Source organism: Pan troglodytes, chromosome 22, assembly GCF_028858775.2.
Source record: "Pan troglodytes isolate AG18354 chromosome 22, NHGRI_mPanTro3-v2.0_pri, whole genome shotgun sequence".
NCBI lineage: Eukaryota > Metazoa > Chordata > Mammalia > Primates > Hominidae > Pan > Pan troglodytes.
This window is the reverse complement of record NC_072420.2, coordinates 45,843,186-45,861,506: the sequence shown is the minus strand read 5'-3', so window position 1 is coordinate 45,861,506 and position 18,321 is coordinate 45,843,186. Positions and strand designations below refer to the sequence as shown.

The 18,321-nt window shown below is 46.9% G+C and overlaps 1 protein-coding gene across 23 annotated transcripts in view; it reads right to left on the bottom strand.

Annotated features, from left to right (window-relative positions):
- The window catches only part of ADARB1 (adenosine deaminase RNA specific B1), a 156,952-nt gene that overhangs the window by 18,501 nt on the left and 120,130 nt on the right, over positions 1-18,321 (bottom strand). For all 23 annotated transcript variants that reach the window (XM_063803361.1, XM_063803354.1, XM_063803356.1 and 20 more), the window contains 1 exon segment: positions 7,212-7,393. In XM_063803361.1, coding sequence (XP_063659431.1) covers positions 7,212-7,393 — 182 coding nt within the window.

Genomic DNA, 18,321 nt, shown 5'->3' with positions numbered 1-18,321 from the left:
TAACCATACGCTTTTTCTGGGGCAGAAAGCCCCTAAATGGTCATAAGTGCATACGTCTACGAGTCCCTGAGGCCAGTGCAGTGTGGGGGCTGACGTGAGTGAGATGCTTATCTTTCCAGCCTGCAAAGAGGGAACTAGGGTAATGAGTTAATCCCAGGCCACGGTACAGAAACCAATAAAAGCAAGAACAACTTGGCTGGTAACGAGAATCCCTCTGTTGTTGTAAATTAAGTGTGCTGAATCAGAACTTTTAAAGCAAAAATACAGAGAAACTGTGAATTGGCCTAATAACTGCTACAATTAAAAAACTCAGAAGAGCTGGCATTGATGTTTTTTCTTATTTCTACCCTAAAGGTATTTTCCAATAGGTTCCTCATATAGTAGGGTAATCAAAAATGAATAATATACATAATGATTAATGGATATTTTAGGGTTATTGTGGGTTCATGTTATAGAAACTATCAGACATTCATTAGTGGATCAAGGAAAATGTGTACTTACAATCTCGACTGAAAGTGGCCTTTATTCTGCAAATAAGAAAGAGTCAAGACCTGGGCATAAGTTACAGTATAAGGAAAACTGTGCACAGCACCCCCAGTGAGGATGATACAGGCCATGCAACAAAGGAGGGAGCCTCTGAGCCCCTCTGGGTCCAATACCAACCTGCCATTTAAGCTGAGAGCAGAGCACCTTTGAGCCTTTCATTGTGATAGTCTTAAGGGCAGCCCTTGAGCTGACAGAGAAATAAACACAAGCCATTAGAATCCGTACAGAGCAAGATGGCTGGGTTCTCCTGACCCTTCCAGCCCACTCCCCAGGGCTGCTCTCAGGCTTTCTCTGCCAGCTCGGAAGTGCCTTGTCCTGGTTGTCCACTAACCCCAGCCAGGTGCTGAGGGCTTTACACAGAGTACCTCTGGCCACATAACAGTCCTTTCTCAAAGGAGACCTCAGGGTTTTAAAACACCAGCTGTGGAAGGAGCCTCAGAGCTGTGGTCCTGAGTGAGGTGGGCTCATGTCCAGAGAGCTACATGGGCAGGAGATGCTAACTGGATGTGGATGAAGGGGAGCAGCCGGGGGAGTGGGGCTGAGAGGCTCACAGTGATCCTGCCAGCTCCTCCTTTTCCTGAAGCAGCTCCTGGGGGAGCCCCAAGGTACTCTCGTGCACTATCTTCGTCCATGGGAGGCAAGGCTTGGGGTGGTGAAAGGTGGGATGTGGGTTCAAGCTGTACTTGTCCTATGGACAGTGGAATATGGCTGTGAGCTGCAAGCCCCGTGGTGTCTGCCGGCTGCGGCTGCTTCCACTGTGAAGGGTGACGGCAGGCCCGGCCCACAGGGCTGCGGCGTGGATTCAGGGAAGCATGTAAGAATCTGGCTCCTGACTTGAGCACATGCATGCCCAGGAGATGGCCTGAGGACGGCAGTCAGTGAAGTATAACTATTATTATTTTTAAAAACCTTCAAAAGTGTCATTGATACAATAGGTAACTGTTCTGTACCATTACAGTCATCTGCACAGAGAATTTAAAAACAAGCAAACTGCACTCCGTAGGATCTCGAGTTTAGAAGACACCTGGAGATCACGTGGGTTAATCCTTTCAGCCAGATCCCCTATCACCGTGTCCATAACAACAGTGTCCATCCAATTCCAACCTGAACACTTCCAGTCAGGGGAGCTCAATTCCTTTCAGGAAACTTTTCTAGACAGTTCCAATCACTAGAAAGTTGTTCTCTCAGTATGCAAAAGGAGAACTGAAAACCCAACAGACATGAGGAACCCCAAATGCAGCCACTGAAAACCCAACAGAGATGACGAGCCCCAAATGGAGTCACTCTCCCAGAAAGGAGAACTAGAGCGAGAGACGGAGCCGTGTGGCGGCCGTGGTGCAGGGAAGTGGGCCAGGCATGAGCTCCCGGGGAGCCTGCTCTGCGGGGAAAACAGTTCACTCCTGAGATGGTGACAGAGAAGTCAGGCATTCTCTTAGAATGCAGTACAGTCAAAAAAGCACATCAGATGAGAGGAGAGACACTGGTCACAGGCCTGTGAGTTCTGCTCAGCAGCATTTTCAGGGACAACAGAGAGGGCAGAGAAGATGCTTCTAGCAGAAGTGACAGGACAGAAGGAAACTTCTCAGAAGTGAAGACTCAACAATCCAGATCAGAGGGTTCAGGGTAGTAAGTAGGAAAGAAACTCAAACAAACTAGCCACACACCTAGGCTTGATCTGTTGAAATTCCTGAATTTTAGGGAAAATAGATAAATGTAACGCTACAGGAGAGAAAACAAGGAGGTACCTTCTAGAAAGGAAAGAAACTCAAACTGGCTCTGTGACAAAGGGTGACCATGGAGGGGTGGCATGGAGGTCTTGACGTGTCCTTGGGGTAGGGCAGAGCCCAGACATCCACAGTCCCCAGCCCACCTGGCGCACAGACAAGGGCCAGGTAACATCAAGATCCAGGGCCCCACCCACACAGGACTTTTCTCCAAAAACCAAACAAAAACAACCAACCAAGAAATCACCCTGTCACCCCAATTAAGGATATATTCCAGCAAAGTGAAAAATAAATCTGGATGTGGAGTTAAGGGCACGGGCACTGGCTACAGAAAACTGGTTAGAAGAGAAACCAGGAGCTCTTACGTCTTCGTCTAAACAATTGTTGATCATGAGGCTATGTGACTCATTACGAAAGGCTTTTAAAAAAAAAGCACGATAAAATGAGTTTCTAAAACTCAAGATGATGTCATCAGAATCTAGGAAGATGAGGATGGGAAGAGTGTGGAATAAAAATGAGCCCAATATTTCAGCTTTTCCCAAGTTTGGATCTTTACAAATATTAATTCTTGATGCCAACATTTTTTCAAAGTGATTTAAACATATTTGTTTTAAAAAATTGGGGTAACCACTGGTCAGAATAGAAATAAGATTTAGAACTTCCCACCAGTCGGAAGAAAGGGGAAAGACAATTTAATCGGTCCAGCAAAAGCAAAGGGGAGGAAAACAGAAAGTAAAATGGAAAGAAAAATTGTCAGATGAAAAGAATGATTCTGTACTTGGAGCCAAGCTTGGTGGTCGTTCTCTTCTACAATGACTCATGGCACGTTCACTCCTCCTAGAAACCAGGGCAAGGAGGAAACTCACATTACTGACATCTCTTTCCCACAACCCCGGTGCCTGCTCTTACCTGGAGAATACGCATACACACACACACACACACACAGGCACACTCTCATACACTCACGTGCACGCACACACATGCACACATACTCATACGCGCACACACGCACTCACACGCACACACTCTCACATGCACTCACACACACACGCACTCACACACTCACACGCACACATACACACACACACTTTCCACACTCTCACAGTGATGTTCCTTCTCTCTCACTCCAGCCAGGGCCTCATTAAACCAGCTTCCCTTGCTCTTCCTGCCCATAATGTCAAATGGTCTCGGGTGGACAGCAGCTCGGCAGGCACCTGCCTTCTTCCTGCCACACACCTGGGCCTGCTGCCAGCCCCCTTGGGTCCCTGTGCTGTCCTCCCAGAGACACCTAAATGCAAGCTCTTCACGAGGACCCTACCCCATCATGTAGCCTTGTTTGTTAACGTTTCGTGCCAACATTCAACATGAAAACCAGCAGGATAGGAAGCCTTGTCCGCCAACCCCGGAGCAGGCTGTCTGTCAACAAGGTCCCCAGAGCCATTGCATGGGGCATTTGGGCACCCTGCTCCTTCTTCTTGGTTTATCTTAGTGAGCCTTGGACAACAAACTGGGCCAGTTGAGGAGCTCACACTCAGGAGATCAATGGACGTAAATAAGAAGCTGGAAATGTCCTGAAACTTGCAAGTGCTGGATGTGAAACTCATTTGAGAGAAAGTCTGAGAAAGCTCGAGAGACTTCCGCTTCCACAGTGCTAAGCAAGGGTACCAAGTGTGTATACCCACAAAGGCAAAAGTGTCACAGCTTGGCACCAAGAACCTTTCTGAAAGTAAAACTAGTGTTCAGGCTGAAATGAAAATTAAATTCTTCTCACTTTAATCCTGACAGCATTATCTTTTTAAAAGAAAGCAACACCCTATCCCTACATTTTTACTTTGATTTGCTCCCAGTTTCAGGTAATCTTTTCTTTGTATTCATTTATGTCCATTTTTGTTCCTCCCTAAAGACACTACAATTCACTAGGCGCCGTCATACCTCGCTCTCTTTTTAACACGGGAATGACCTTTATAATAAAATGTGAGGTGACAAAGTGTAACAAACACGACGTGAGCTGTGAGGCACAGTGCAGATGCACAGCAAGGGGGCCAATGTCCTGGTAGCTCCTCTGTCCAGGTCACTTGTCAAATGTAAGACTTTTCTTTTAATGAAGTTTTGAGAGCTTTGCTTTGGGACCCATTTTTAAAGAGTGTGACCTCCCAAATCTATTAAGACATCAACATTTGCCTCTCCAGATTTTTCTTATTTGGTTCCTTTTGTCTCCAGTAACAGCCACAGCATTACTTGCCTTCGACTTCAATTCTGAAGCAGAAGCCTCTGCCCTCCCGTCCTGCTCCACCCTGTGGCTCACCTAATGTCCTGCTACGCTGGCCTGCTGATTCACAGGAGCTCTCGTCTAAAGGTGTCTTCTCCAAAGCTACTTGCTTTGCTGATCTGAACTCTCTTCAGGGAAACAACAACAAAAACCCATTTCCAAAATAAAGCATTTACCAAAAATAAGATATTTCAAATAGTTTGCATTTTGAAATAGACTTTGGTGCTAGAGTGACATTGTTTATTGGCTCAGATTTGAGTTAAGGTTCTGCCTCCTGGAGCTTGAGTGGTGTCCTTTTATTTTCATAGGACAGTGGCACATTTGTCCAGAAGGATTGCAAGGGGTGCCTGGTCCATCCCTGCCACTGGGCGTATGAAGAACCCGAGACACAGAAGCTTCCAAGGAGGCACAGCTGACGCAGGGGCAGCCTCATGGCTCCAACCCAGGCTCTCTCTGCTGCTGCTGAATCAGCTCGGCACAGCCCCCTGCAGCGGGGACCAGGGGAGGGGTTTGGTAATGTGCTTTAGGCTATCAAGATTAGAGATAACGGAGGCCAGGCACGTTGGCTCATGCCTGTAATCCTAGCACTTTGAGAGGCCGAGGTGGACAGATCACCTGAGGTCAGGAATTCAAGAGCAGCCTGGTCAATATGGTGAAACCCCGTCTCTACTAAAAATACAAAAATTAGCTGGGTGTGGTGGCACATGCCTGTAATCCCAGCTACTTGGGAGGCTGAGGCAGGACAATTGCTTGAACCTGGGAAGTGGAGGCTGCAGTGAGCCAAGATCACGCCACTGCACTCCAGCCTGGGCAATAGAGCAAGACTCTGTCTCAAAAAAAAAAAAAAAAAGACCAGAGAAGATATTGAGGAGGAAAGGATAAACAGCAGCATCAGTAACTTTGAAGTCTCTATCTTGCAGACACTATCTTTCAAGGTCTTTTAACAGATATAGATGCTTTTCACATAAGTGAAATATGATAAAAATACACTGACTTTTATAAATGAGCTCTACTTTCAATATCTTAGAAAATTTCTTTAGCAAAATGATTCTGTCTTTGCAGATTTTAGTTACGGATGAGATATTGCTTAGACAGCACTATTCAACAAGGCCCTAATTAACAACTATTTTTGAGTATCACCTATGTGTCCCATATTCCACACGCAATGTTTTAAGTATCTATGCATTTAAAAGATGAGTGACAGCTAAAATTAAAGCACTCTTTGCTCAAGTACAGAAAATAGAGAGCAAAGAGTGAAATTTTCTGAATCATGAGAAATTCACACACCAATACACAACAAAATACTTCAAAAGACATTGATGCTACAATTTCAACCTACCTACCATCAAGTTTTATCTGTCTATTTTGTTTCTCTTAAAACACAATGGTTAAGTTACGGAGCTGTAAAATTTAATTAAAGACAACTGTTTTTCCCCATCCCTGCCTCCTTCATGTGCTCTGATAGGCATGCTTTCAAATAAAATTCCACACTGCTTTTCCTCAAATTAAAGGCGTGCTAGTTGCCAGGCACTAGAAAACAAGGCAGCACAAACACAAGCACACACACACCCCAAAATAAACGTGTTTCAGGTTAGGATTATGGTTTTAGTTTTGAGCTTTTAAAAAAGTAGTAAAATTATATGTTTAAAAAGATAAAAATACCTTAACTGTGTCCTTTTAAATAAAGGTGAGCTTAGAAGTTAGGACCTTTGAATTCAAAAGCTCCTGTTCACTTTACTGTTAGCCACTGAAATTCTAAAAAAAGAAAAAAGAAAACCAGCAATGAAGGGAATCGAGGGTAGGTGCAGACACCAGGGAGACAGCCTCTGCCTGCCATTGGCACCCCTGGTTCCACCTGTCACCATCTCTCGGAGCCAACAGGGCCTCTCCAGGGAGCCCAGGGCAGGCTCTAGGCAGCTCACCACTGTGGACACCCTGGTGGCTCTAAGACAGCGTAAACGTCCTGGAGACCTGGCTCAGGGTTAGTCTGGGAAAGCCAATGCTGACATAATTTTCAGTGTCTGTTGAGTCTCTGCTGCTGAGACAGGAATGAATACAGTGCCTGAGTGAGAGGAAAACAGACAGGTGCCCAGCCCAGTCATAATTTCATTCTTTTCATTTTTCATTTCTTTCTTTCTTTCTTTTTTTTAAAGACAGGGTCTCACTCTGTTGTCCAGGCTGGAGTGCAGTGGTACAATCTTGGCTCACTGCAACCTTGACCTCCTGGGCTCAGGTGATCCTCCCACCTCAGCCTCCCAAGTAGCTGTGACCACAGGCGTGCCCCATCTCATCTGGCTGATTTTTTTGTATTTTTTGTAGAGATGGGGTTTTGCCATTTTTCTCAGGCTGGTCTTGAACTTCTGGGCTCAAGCAATCCACTAGCCTTGGCCTCCCAAAGTGTTGGGATGACAGGTGTGAACCCATCAATTCTTCTATGAATGGCTAGGTTTGTGATTGGTAAAGGAGATTAATCTTACAGAGAGACTCACTTAAAAGGCCCTAGAGACAAGGCCCGGAGAGCCTCAGAAACATCACCTTGGGTCCCTTTAGAAGGACTCTGATGTTCTTTTGATAGCCACAGAGCAGCTCAGGTGGTGTTTTTTCATTCATGAGGATGAAAACATTGCAAAATCAAGACAGAGATTAAATCAGCACACTCTAGAGATACTTGCCACTGAGCAAAGGCTTGTTGAGGGTGTAGAGAGGTGGCAGGTCCTCTATGTTGGAGATCCGCTGGTACATGGCCCTGGAAAGGTGGTCCCCGTGGTAAAGGCTGCCCAGGATGATGCTCGAGAAGTAAATGGGCTCCACGAAAATGCTGAGCAGGGATCCCTGGATGCCCACCACGTTCCAGCTGGAGGGAGAAGAAAGCACAGTCTTCAGGGAGCTCGGACTCAGTGCCGACGCGGCCCAGCCCAAGCCTGCGTGGTTACAGGGATGCACTGGCAATTCCGCAGGATCCCAACCAACTGACGAAGGAGTGCAACAAAAAGTAACAGACTGATTTAGCGGCTTACGATCACAAAGACAAAAATCTACTTAAAAGTTATTTTACACTGTGTTTGTTTTTACCATTACGTTTTCCCACAATCAATGAGCCACATATGTTTCTTGTGAGAAATCTGTGGGAAATATCAGAAAGGAAATTACATATTTAATTATAGCAGGTCCCCTTATCTGAGGTTTCACTTTCAGAGGTTTCAGTTACTCACTGTCAACCGTGATCTGAAGATATTAAATGAAAAATTCCAGAAATAAACACTTCCAGACTTTCAACTGTATGCCGTTCTGAGGAGTGTGGTGCGATCTTGTGCTGTCCAGCCCAGGATGTGAACCATCCACGTTGCAGATGCCGCTGGCCCATTAGCAGTCGCCTTGGTGATAAGATTGATGGCCACAGCATCACCGTGCTTGTGTTCAAGTCACTCTTATTTTATTATTAGTGACTGTTAATTTCTTACTGTGTCTAATCATAAATTAAACTTTACATGGGAAGGTACTTACAGGAAAAATACCAGCACATACAGGGTTCAGTACTATCTACAGTTTCAGGAGTCTACTGGGGGTCTTGAGACACATCTACGGAGAAGCGGGGACCACTATACTTCTTAAAAAAGGACAGCTCTTCAAGAGGTCCTTCAAAACATTAAACTGCTTATTTCCTGTTCTCTGCAAGTGACAATGGCACTGAATGCACAGGCAGGTAGGGTGTGGGTATTTACAGCGACTGCACGTGTGCAGCTGACATGCATGACACCAATGATGCATGCCAATGGCAACTTAGGTATTCATTATCAGCTCCAACACACACATGCCTTCACAATATGCCTGTTCTCTCTTTCTGAGCCCCACAAAGAGCAGAGATGCTCTGCTCAGCCTTGGAGTTGCTGTGTCTGGAGCACCCTTTGCTGGGCGCTACATACACAGGGTGTGAGGTACTGGGGGGAGATACATCCCAGGAGCTAAACAATAATGCAATAAAAAGACAAATGAAGAACCATAAATTGAGGTAAAATCAATTTGGGAGAAAGGGCGGGGTTCTGTGAAAAAGAAAAAGGGGTGTATGTACTTGAAGGAATGCTCCTGGGGTGACCCTGAAGCTTAGCCCCAAAGGAGGGGGCTGTGAGGCTGAGGGAGGAACGCATGTCCCAGCCTGGGGGGCAGGGGACACAGGACAGCAGCAAGGGCAGCCAGGCAGAGGGGCAGGGCAGAGGGGCAGGGCAGGGGCCCCTAAGCAGCCAGGAGCTTGATGAGGGAGGGGGCGGTATTCAGAGGGCAGAGAGAGGCCTCTGGAGTGGCCCAATCTAATTTCATGGAGTGTCTCAGGGGAGGGGCTGGCGCATGCGCATTTTACGAAGTGGCGTCAGCAGTGTGGCACGTGCTGCAGGGGAAGACGCTCAGCACAGTGTGGCACGCGCTGCAGGGGAAGACGCTCAGCACATGCTGCAGGGTTAGACGCTCAGCACAGTGTGGCACAGGCTGCAGGGGAAGACGCTCAGCACAGTGTGGCACGCGCTGCAGGGTTAGACGCTCAGCACATGCTGCAGGGTTAGACGCTCAGCACAGTGTGGCACAGGCTGCAGGGGAAGACGCTCAGCACAGTGTGGCACAGGCTGCAGGGGAAGACGCTCAGCACAGTGTGGCACAGGCTGCAGGGGAAGACGCTCAGCACAGTGTGGCACAGGCTGCAGGGGAAGACGCTCAGCACAGTGTGGCACAGGCTGCAGGGGAAGACGCTCAGCACAGTGTGGCACAGGCTGCAGGGGAAGACGCTCAGCACAGTGTGGCACAGGCTGCAGGGGAAGACGCTCAGCACAGTGTGGCACAGGCTGCAGGGGAAGACGCTCAGCACAGTGTGGCACAGGCTGCAGGGGAAGACGCTCAGCACAGTGTGGCACAGGCTGCAGGGGAAGACGCTCAGCACAGTGTGGCACAGGCTGCAGGGGAAGACGCTCAGCACACGCTGCAGGGGAAGACGCTCAGCACAGTGTGGCACCCGCTGCAGGGGAAGACGCTCAGCACAGTGTGGCACGCGCTGCAGGGTTAGACGCTCAGCACAGTGTGGCACGCGTTGCAGGGGAAGACGCTCAGCACAGTGTGGCACGCGCTGCAGGGTTAGACGCTCAGCACAGTGTGGCACGCGCTGCAGGGTTAGACGCTCAGCACAGTGTGGCACGCGCTGCAGGGGAAGACGCTCAGCACAGTGTGGCACGCGCTGCAGGGTTAGACGCTCAGCACAGTGTGGCACAGGCTGCAGGGGAAGACGCTCAGCACAGTGTGGCACGCGCTGCAGGGTTAGACGCTCAGCACAGTGTGGCACGCGCTGCAGGGGAAGACGCTCAGCAGTACAGGTCAGAAATGAGGGTCGACTGAGCAGTGTGGGGACAGGGAGGCCAGGGCAGATGAGAAACATTCGGGCTTAGATCTGCGAATGTGGCAGGACTTGAGACTGGAGGAGGCTGACGCCCAGACTGGAACCAGCCTCCATATATCCCCCCTCCGTCACTCACTCCATGGCACAGCCTCTGCCTGACAATGCCCACAGTTGTATTTGGAGGCCTGAAGTCTCAGGGCCACTCCATGCCCCCTCAAGAGCCTAGCAGGGCAGAGCCGGCAAGTGGGGTAGGCAGCACATGACAAACAGCCGCCAACCTCACCTGTTTACGCCTCATTCTGGATATGCTCCAGCACTGACCTCCAGCTGCTCAGTCCCCACTCTGGGGTCACCCTCACCCTGCTCATCCCTGTCACAGCAGTCATCAGCAGATCACCTGGGATCCAGTTTTGGAAGAGATATAGGACCTGACTTCTGGCCACTGCCACTGCTACGCCATGGGTCAAGTCATGCCCCCCTGCCTGTGTCATGACGCCCTCTCCTAAGGGGAACCCGGTGCCTGCCCCAAGCCCTCTCCTCTTGACCCCTGTGAACACGTGGGCCAGCACAGGCCATTCCCTGGCACAAAACAGTCCAGTGGCTCCCAAGAAAATGCCAGCAGTCCTCCGGCCAGATCCCCCAGCCCTGTCACCTCTCACCCTGCACCTGTCCCCAAGCTTCTGGCCACCCTCAGGGACCTCCTTGCTGCTTGCCCAAAGCTTCTGTCCACAGGTCCACCAGCTGGAACACCAATCCCAGAGGCAGCCACTGCTGCCCCCACTTTAGGTCCCTGTACAAAAGCCGTTCTGAGGGAGGCCTCCCTTCCCAGCCACTCAAGCCTTTTGCTTACCTGCTGCCTGAGGTCTCCCTTCCCTGCCGCCCAAGCCCTCCAACCCCATTCTGACTTCCACATAATTTACAGATCCATGTTGGACTCTCTGCTCCCATCCTACCCCAGTGCAGGAAGAGGTTTCTGTCTGCTTTCTTTACTGACCTATCCCAGCACTTACAATATGTACCTGGCACATACAGAAGATCAATAAATATGTGTCGAATGGACAAATCCTCCAATTCCTATGACACATTCCCTCCACCTTCCAAAATGGAAATGAAAATGAAGGTTTCCCTAACTTACAGAAAAAGCATGAAATGATTCAATACCTCTAAGAAACACAGGCCCCTTTTTTCTACAGATTAGAAGCCTCTATGGACTCAGCATCTTTAAGCTGAATTAGGTCTTCTGGGCAAACTTTAAAGCAGTGATCCTGCAGAAACCTTCATTTGTTAGGAGCCATTAATTCTGAACGTATGCTTTGTAAGATAATTCCAAGAGTGTCTACAGCTCTGCAGAGGCCCTGGGTGGGAAATGGTGTGGCACCAGCTTCCACCAATGCACCTCACAAAGGACAGCTGGGACAAACTTCATCAGGATGAAATCGCCTAGCGCCAGTGAGAGGGTGTCAGACACAGTCAGCGTCCATGCAAATAAAACAAGTAAAGCTCTGCCAAGACTGCAGGCAGGACATCTCCTAGAGATACCCACCACATGTCCACAGCCACCTGTCCTGCGGACCCCATGGGAGGTGCCCACTCACAGCGTGCCATGAAGTGTGTTTGGCTGACACCCAAGGAACCTACAGGTGTCCCCACTCTCGCAGCATGGCCTCGGCTCAGTGCACCCGGGTCTAGGCATCTGTGCCTGGCCTTCTTCGTCTTTCATTTTCCTTGTGCCATTTCTTTAGGAACAGAGTCCAGACTGCTATCATCTGATCTGTCCCGATTCGGTAAAGGGCCCGGCCTGAGAGACTGAGCTGCAGACAGACGTCGGCCAGACCACACAGGGCAGGAGAACTACTCTGACCCAAACCACAGCCTCCACAGCACTCGGCCCAGTCAGCCAGGCTTTCAGGAAGGACTACAGCTTCCTAGTGGTTGCCCCACGCCCATTCCTTCCTGCTTTCAACCCAGGACCAGCCAGAGATGCCCCTGGGTTCTTCAAGCAGCTGCACGGGAGGCCACCTTCTGCAGAGCTCATCTTGGCTTCCCCTACCTCCATCAGAACATACCCAAAGCCTCCCCCTTTCCCTACAATAAAGCCATCCCCCTTCCTGTGCCTGCCTTTGAGTCTGCCCAACACAGTGGTCTGGCTCCCTTGCCATAGCCGACTCTGAATAGACAGGCTGCTGGTCCTCCTCTGGATGGTCTTGTTTGTTCCCACAGCTCTGTGCAGCTGAGGACACAGGCCGAGGTCATCTGAACCAAGACTCTCGTTCCTTCCCACGGCTCCCGCGCCAACATAATCACCGTGGGGTGGCCAACCCCATGGGAGCCTCTCACCCCATGGTCTTGTGGACAACTCTCTGGGGCTGCATTCACCGCCAAACTGCCTGCCAGTGGGATGGACACCCTGGTGACCTCCAATGGCAGTGCTGTGGCTCCCACCCCACCCCCAACCTACCATGGCCCTGGGCCCTCTGCCTGCCACTGTGCCCTGTGTAAGGGGAACAGTTCAGCCTCACCCAGCCCCATCCACCTGGCCCTCCAAGGTGGCTGCTCCCCACTCTCCACTCTCCCAGAGCAGGGACACAGCTGCAGCCAACTGGCATCATTTTGGCCACCAGGGCTCTTTCTGGGCAACTTTTCTGGCCATTTGCTATTTCTTGGCCCACGCATGCTAGGTTCTATCAGCTTGTGTTTGTTTCTTCCTTGAGGTAAAGTCTAATTACTATGTAATAAAAGGCTTGGATCTGAAGGGTTCAGGTCCATGAGCCCCGACTCCTGCATTTATGTGTGTGACATCCCCACGCCCCAGCAAGGATCCTCCAAATGGATGGCTTTGTGCTATGCAGGTGCAGGAGTCAGCCTGTAACCAAGTCGAATCCTTTGTTGGTCACATGAGACATCAGAAATCTCTTCCCAATATGTGGCTTTTCTTTTTCAAATATGTGGGTTATAGTAAATAATTCCTGACATTTTAATTTAGTCAAATTTATTCACTTTTCTTTATAATTTGGGTTTTCTGTGCCTTATTGAAGAACCCTGCAACTGCCAGGCACTGCTCTGCATACTCAGGTCCTTAACTGTCCTGGCATGTGCTTTGGATAGTGTATGGCGGGCTGCTTCTCTGCACAGACAGCTTTGGATAGTGTATGGCGGGCTGCCAGCCTGTTTCTCCAGGACTGGTCGTTGGCTACTTTGTCCATGTCTTCTGCGAGCAGCACGTCTAGCACAGACTGCTGGCTGCAGCCCTGCCTTTCTTCCCTTCCTCCTGCATGACAGAGCCCCAGTCCTCTTCCAGGTGGCTGAGTGTGTAAGCCCCGCCACCCCAGCTGCCCCATAGCGAGTGGAGCCCTGTGCCTGAGCTCTGGACGATGAGCTGAGCTGGCTGAAGTGTCCCTGTGCCTGGAATTCAGACTGGGTGCTCAGGGATTTCGTCAGCTCTAGGGATTACGAAGACCCTGAACTCAGAAGAGACCTCTTAGATGGTGCGGGACAAAGAGGGATCAGGCTCCAGACCATGGAGCCACCAGAGCTTCTCTGGGCCACCTATTTTTGGACTTAATTTTCTGTGAGAGAGACAAGCCTCCATCTAGTTTACATTTTCTTTTAAACACGGGCAGGCCTGATCACCAGTGCTGCCCCATGGGTCTGCAGGTCTTTTCAGATTGTATGTTGTGCCACTGTTCTGCTGAAAATTACCACTCACTTTTGATTACTATGGTTTTATATTGTTACTTTTCTATTTCCATGTTGGGATGCAACTTTTAAGTACTATGAAAAAATAAGATTTTTATTAAAATCACATTGAAATGATAGATTTAAGAGGAATTAATGAAGCTTTAAAAAACATAAAATAGAATTTGGCTTGCTAAATTTTTAAAGATAATGTAAGTGTATAAATGTGTATTTCCATGACATGTTGTCGTTTTGTTTTCCTTTACTGTCCTTGTCTGGTGTGGAGATAAAGGTTGTAGTAACCTTTGAGTTATGAGCCACACAATGAGCTGCAGAATTCTTCCCTACTTTTCTATCCTTGGAAAATATTACATAAAATGGGGATCATCATCCCACAAACGATGTCTAGAACTCACTCAATGTTGTCTGGGCCAACCACTTCCCCTCTCTCCACAGACCCTCCTTCCTTCTATTTTCTTAATTTCTTCTCTGTGTGTGTGTATGTGTGTGTGTGTGATTTAATAGGCAGAGTTCTATTCCAATTTTCTGCATATGCTTAAGTCACTTTTAGCAATGTACACTTTTCTAGAAAATGTTCTATTTTGTCTCAGTTTTAAAACCTATCAGTGCTGAAGTGTCTATGACTCTCCACTGTAGCAATCTCTGCTGGACCCTGAAGGATATCCGTGTTTTCATTCCAGATACGTTTTGGAAGTGCCTTCTGTCTTCTTGATCAGCCTCACCGGTTCTGTTGACTTTAATCAACCTGCCTCCTCTAAGTACTGACACCTTAGAGGCTTTGTTACTGCTCACTGCTACATCTTTGTTGCTTACAAAACTAATTTCTGCTCTTAACTTTACTGTTTGCGTCCTTCTAACTTATTTGAATTTTTCTAATTCATATAGTTGCGGTGCTTTCTGTCATTTACTTATCTAAGCATTTTCTCATGTGATTTCTTCCCCTGGAGTTACTGCGGTACAACTGACATACAATAAACTGCACACACTTAAAGGGACACTGTGGTAAGTTTTGACATTTGTATGTACCCATGAGACCTCACTCCCCAAACCTCCTGTCTCCTTACATCTCGTTCTGTCCCCACTAGGCAATAACTGACCTGCTTTCTGCCACTGCAGCTTAGTCCGCATTCTCCCGAGATGTATACAAATGGGACTGTATGGTAATTCCTCTTTTTCATCTGGCTTCTTTCACTCTGCGTAATTATTTTGAGATTTCTCTATGCTGTAGTGTGTATCACTGTTCTTTTTTTCACCCAGTAATACTCCACTGCATGGATATGCCACCGTCTGTTCTATCTATTTACCGGTTGATGGCCGCGTGGATTGCTTCCAGTTTTTGACTATTTTGTCTATTACAAAGAAAGTCCTACAAACATTCATTTACAAGTCTGCGTGGACATACGCTTTCATTTCTCTTTGGTAAACCACTAGGAGTGAAATGGCTAGGCTACATGGCAGGCATATCTGTAACTTTTTTTTTTTTTTTGAGACAGAGTCTCGCTCTGTTGCCCAGGCTGGAGCGCAGTGGCGTGATCTCAGCTCACTGCAACCTCTGCCTCCCAGGTTTAAGCGATACTCCTGCCTCAGCCTCCTGAGTAGCTGGGACTACAGGTGTGTGCCACCATGCCCGGCTACTTTTTGTATTTTTAGTAGAGACAGGGTTTCACCATACTGGCCAGGCTGGTTTCGAACTCCTGACCTTGTGATCCACCCGCTTCAGCCTCCCAAAGAGTTGGGATTACAGGCGTGAGCCACCACGCCTGGCCATATCTGTAACTTTTTAAGGAACTGTCAAACTCTCTGTTTTGTTTTGAGTCTTATTCTGATGCCCAAGCTGGAGTGCAGTGGTGCAATCTCAGCTCACTGCAACCTCCGCCTCCTGGGTTTGAGTGATTCTTCTGCCTCAGCCTCCCGAGTAGATGGGATTCCATGCCTGGCTAATACTTGTATTTTTAGTAGAGATGGGGGTTTCGTCATGTTGGCCAGGCTGGTTTCGAACTCCTGACCTCAAGCGATCCATCTGCCTTGGCCCAAAGTGCTGGAATTAAAAGCATGAGCCACCGTGCCTGGCTGTGTCAAACTGTCTTTAAAAGTGATTGTTCTATTTACATACCTAGCCACAGTGGATGACAGTACCAGTTCCTCCATATCACTGTCAACATTTGGTTTGGCCAGTCTTTTTAATTTCAGCCACTCCAAGAGATGTGTTGTGGCATCTCCTTTGCATTTCATCAGTGACTAATGGTGTTGACCAGCTTTTCATGTGCTTATTTCACATTTGTGTATCTTTTTTTGGTGAAGTGTCCATTCAAACATTTTGCCCATTTTAAAAACTATTTTCCCCTTGTTGCGTTTTGAGAGTACCAGTGGATTGTGGATACCAATCGTTTATTAGATATATGATTTGCAAACATTTTCTCCCTGTTTGTCAGTTTATTTCTCACTGTTTAAACAGTGCCTTTTGAAAGAAGTAATTTTTAAACTTTGACAGTTTTTTTCCTTTTATGGAAAGTCTTTTTTAGTGTAGCTAAAAACTTGCCTAACTCAATGTCACAAACATTATCTCCTGTTTCCAGAATTTTTATGCATTTAGGTCTATGGCCCATTACAAATTCATTTTGTATATGGTGCAAAATATAAGTGAAGTCCATTTGTTTGGTTGCTTGATTTTTTTTGCTTTTTTTTTTTCTGCGCAGGGATATCCACTTATTTCAGCATCACTGTTGAAAAGACTATTCTTTCTCCACTGAATTGCCTTTGTGCCTTGGTCAAAATTTAACTGTGACCAGCAATGAACAGCAGAATTGGAAATTAAAAACACAACATCATTTACATTAACACCCCCAAAACTGAAATATTTAGGTATAAATTTGACAAAGTATGTACAAGATCTGTATAAGTAAAACTATAAAATTCCAAAGAAAGAAATCAAAGAACTAAATAAATGGATATTCCATATTTATGGCTAGGAAGACTCAGTATTGGTTCTGTCCAACTTGACATAGAGATTCAACACAATCCCAATCAATATTTCAACAAGTTATTTTGTAGATATTGATGAACTGTTCCTAAGGCTGATATAAAAAGGGAAATCCAGAAGAGCAAACACAGTATTGAAGGAATATAATGAAGCTGTAATACTAACATTACCTGACTTAAAGACTTACTATACTAGAGTAATCAGGACAGCATGGTATTGGTGAAAGAATACACAAATAGATCAATGGGACACAATAAAAAGTCTAGAAATAGACCTACATAAATACAGTCAACTGATCTTTGACAAAAGAGCAAAGACAATGAAATGGACAAAAGGTAGTATTTTCTACAAACAGTGCTAGAACCAATGGACATAAACATGCAGAAAAAAAAAAAAAAGAATCTAGGCATAGGTTTTACACCCTTCACAAAAATTAACTCAAAGTAGGTCACAACCTAAATGTAAAATGCAAAACTATAAAATTCCTAGAAGATAACACAGAAGAAAATCTAGATGATCTTGGGTTTGGTGATGACTTTTCAGATATAACATCAAAGGCACAATCTATGAAAGAAATAACTGATTTGCTGTACTTTATTAAAATTAAAAAGTTCTATTCTGTGAAAGACAAGGGAGTGAAAAGACAAGCCACAGACTAGGAGAAAATATTTGCAAAAGACATATCTGATAAATCTATGAAGAACTCTTCCAAATATACAAAAAACTCTCTAAACTCAACAATAAGAAAATGAACAACCTGATTAAAAAATGGCCAAAAAAATTTAACAGACACGTCATTCAAGAAGATATACAGATGGCAAATAAACACATGAAAACATGCTCCACATCATATGTCATTAGGAATCTGCAAATTAAAATGAGATACTACCACATGTGTATTAGAATGGCCCAAAACCAGAACTGCTGACAACACTGAATACTGGTGACAATGTGGGACAACATTCATTGCTGGTGGGAATGCAAAACAGTGCAGCCACTTTGAAGGACAGTTTGGCAGTTTCTGACAAAACTCAACACACCCTCACCATACTACCCAGCATTCGTGCTCCTTGGTACTTACCCAAAGGACTTGAAAACTCATGTCCACAAAAAAACCTGCACACAGATATTTATAGCTGCTTTATTTGTAACTGCCAAAGCCTGGAAGCAATGAACCTTCAGCAAGTGAATGAATAAACTGTGGTACATCCAAACTATTATTTAGCACTAAAAAGAAATGAGCTATCAAGCCATGAAAAGGCATCAAAGAATCTTGAATGTAAATTACTATGTGTAAAAAGCCAATCTGAAAAGGCTACATACTGTATGACTCCAACTAGATCACATTCTGGAAAAGGCAAAACTACGAAGACATTAAGAAGATTAGCTGTTGCCAGAGGTTAGGAGGTGAGAGGGGTGAACAAGCAGAGTACAGAGGTTAGGAGGTGAGAGGGGTGAATAGGCAGAGTACAGAGGTTAGGAGGTGAGAGGGGTGAACAGGCAGAGTACAGAGGTTAGGAGGTGAGAGGGGTGAACAGGCAGAGTACAGAGGTTAGGAGGTGAGAGGGGTGAACAGGCAGAGTACAGAGGTTTGGAGGTGAGAGGGGTGAACAGGCAGAGTACAGAGGTTAGGAGGTGAGAGGGGTGAACAGGCAGAGTACAGAGGTTTGGAGGTGAGAGGGGTGAACAGGCAGAGTACAGAGGTTAGGAGGTGAGAGGGGTGAACAGGCAG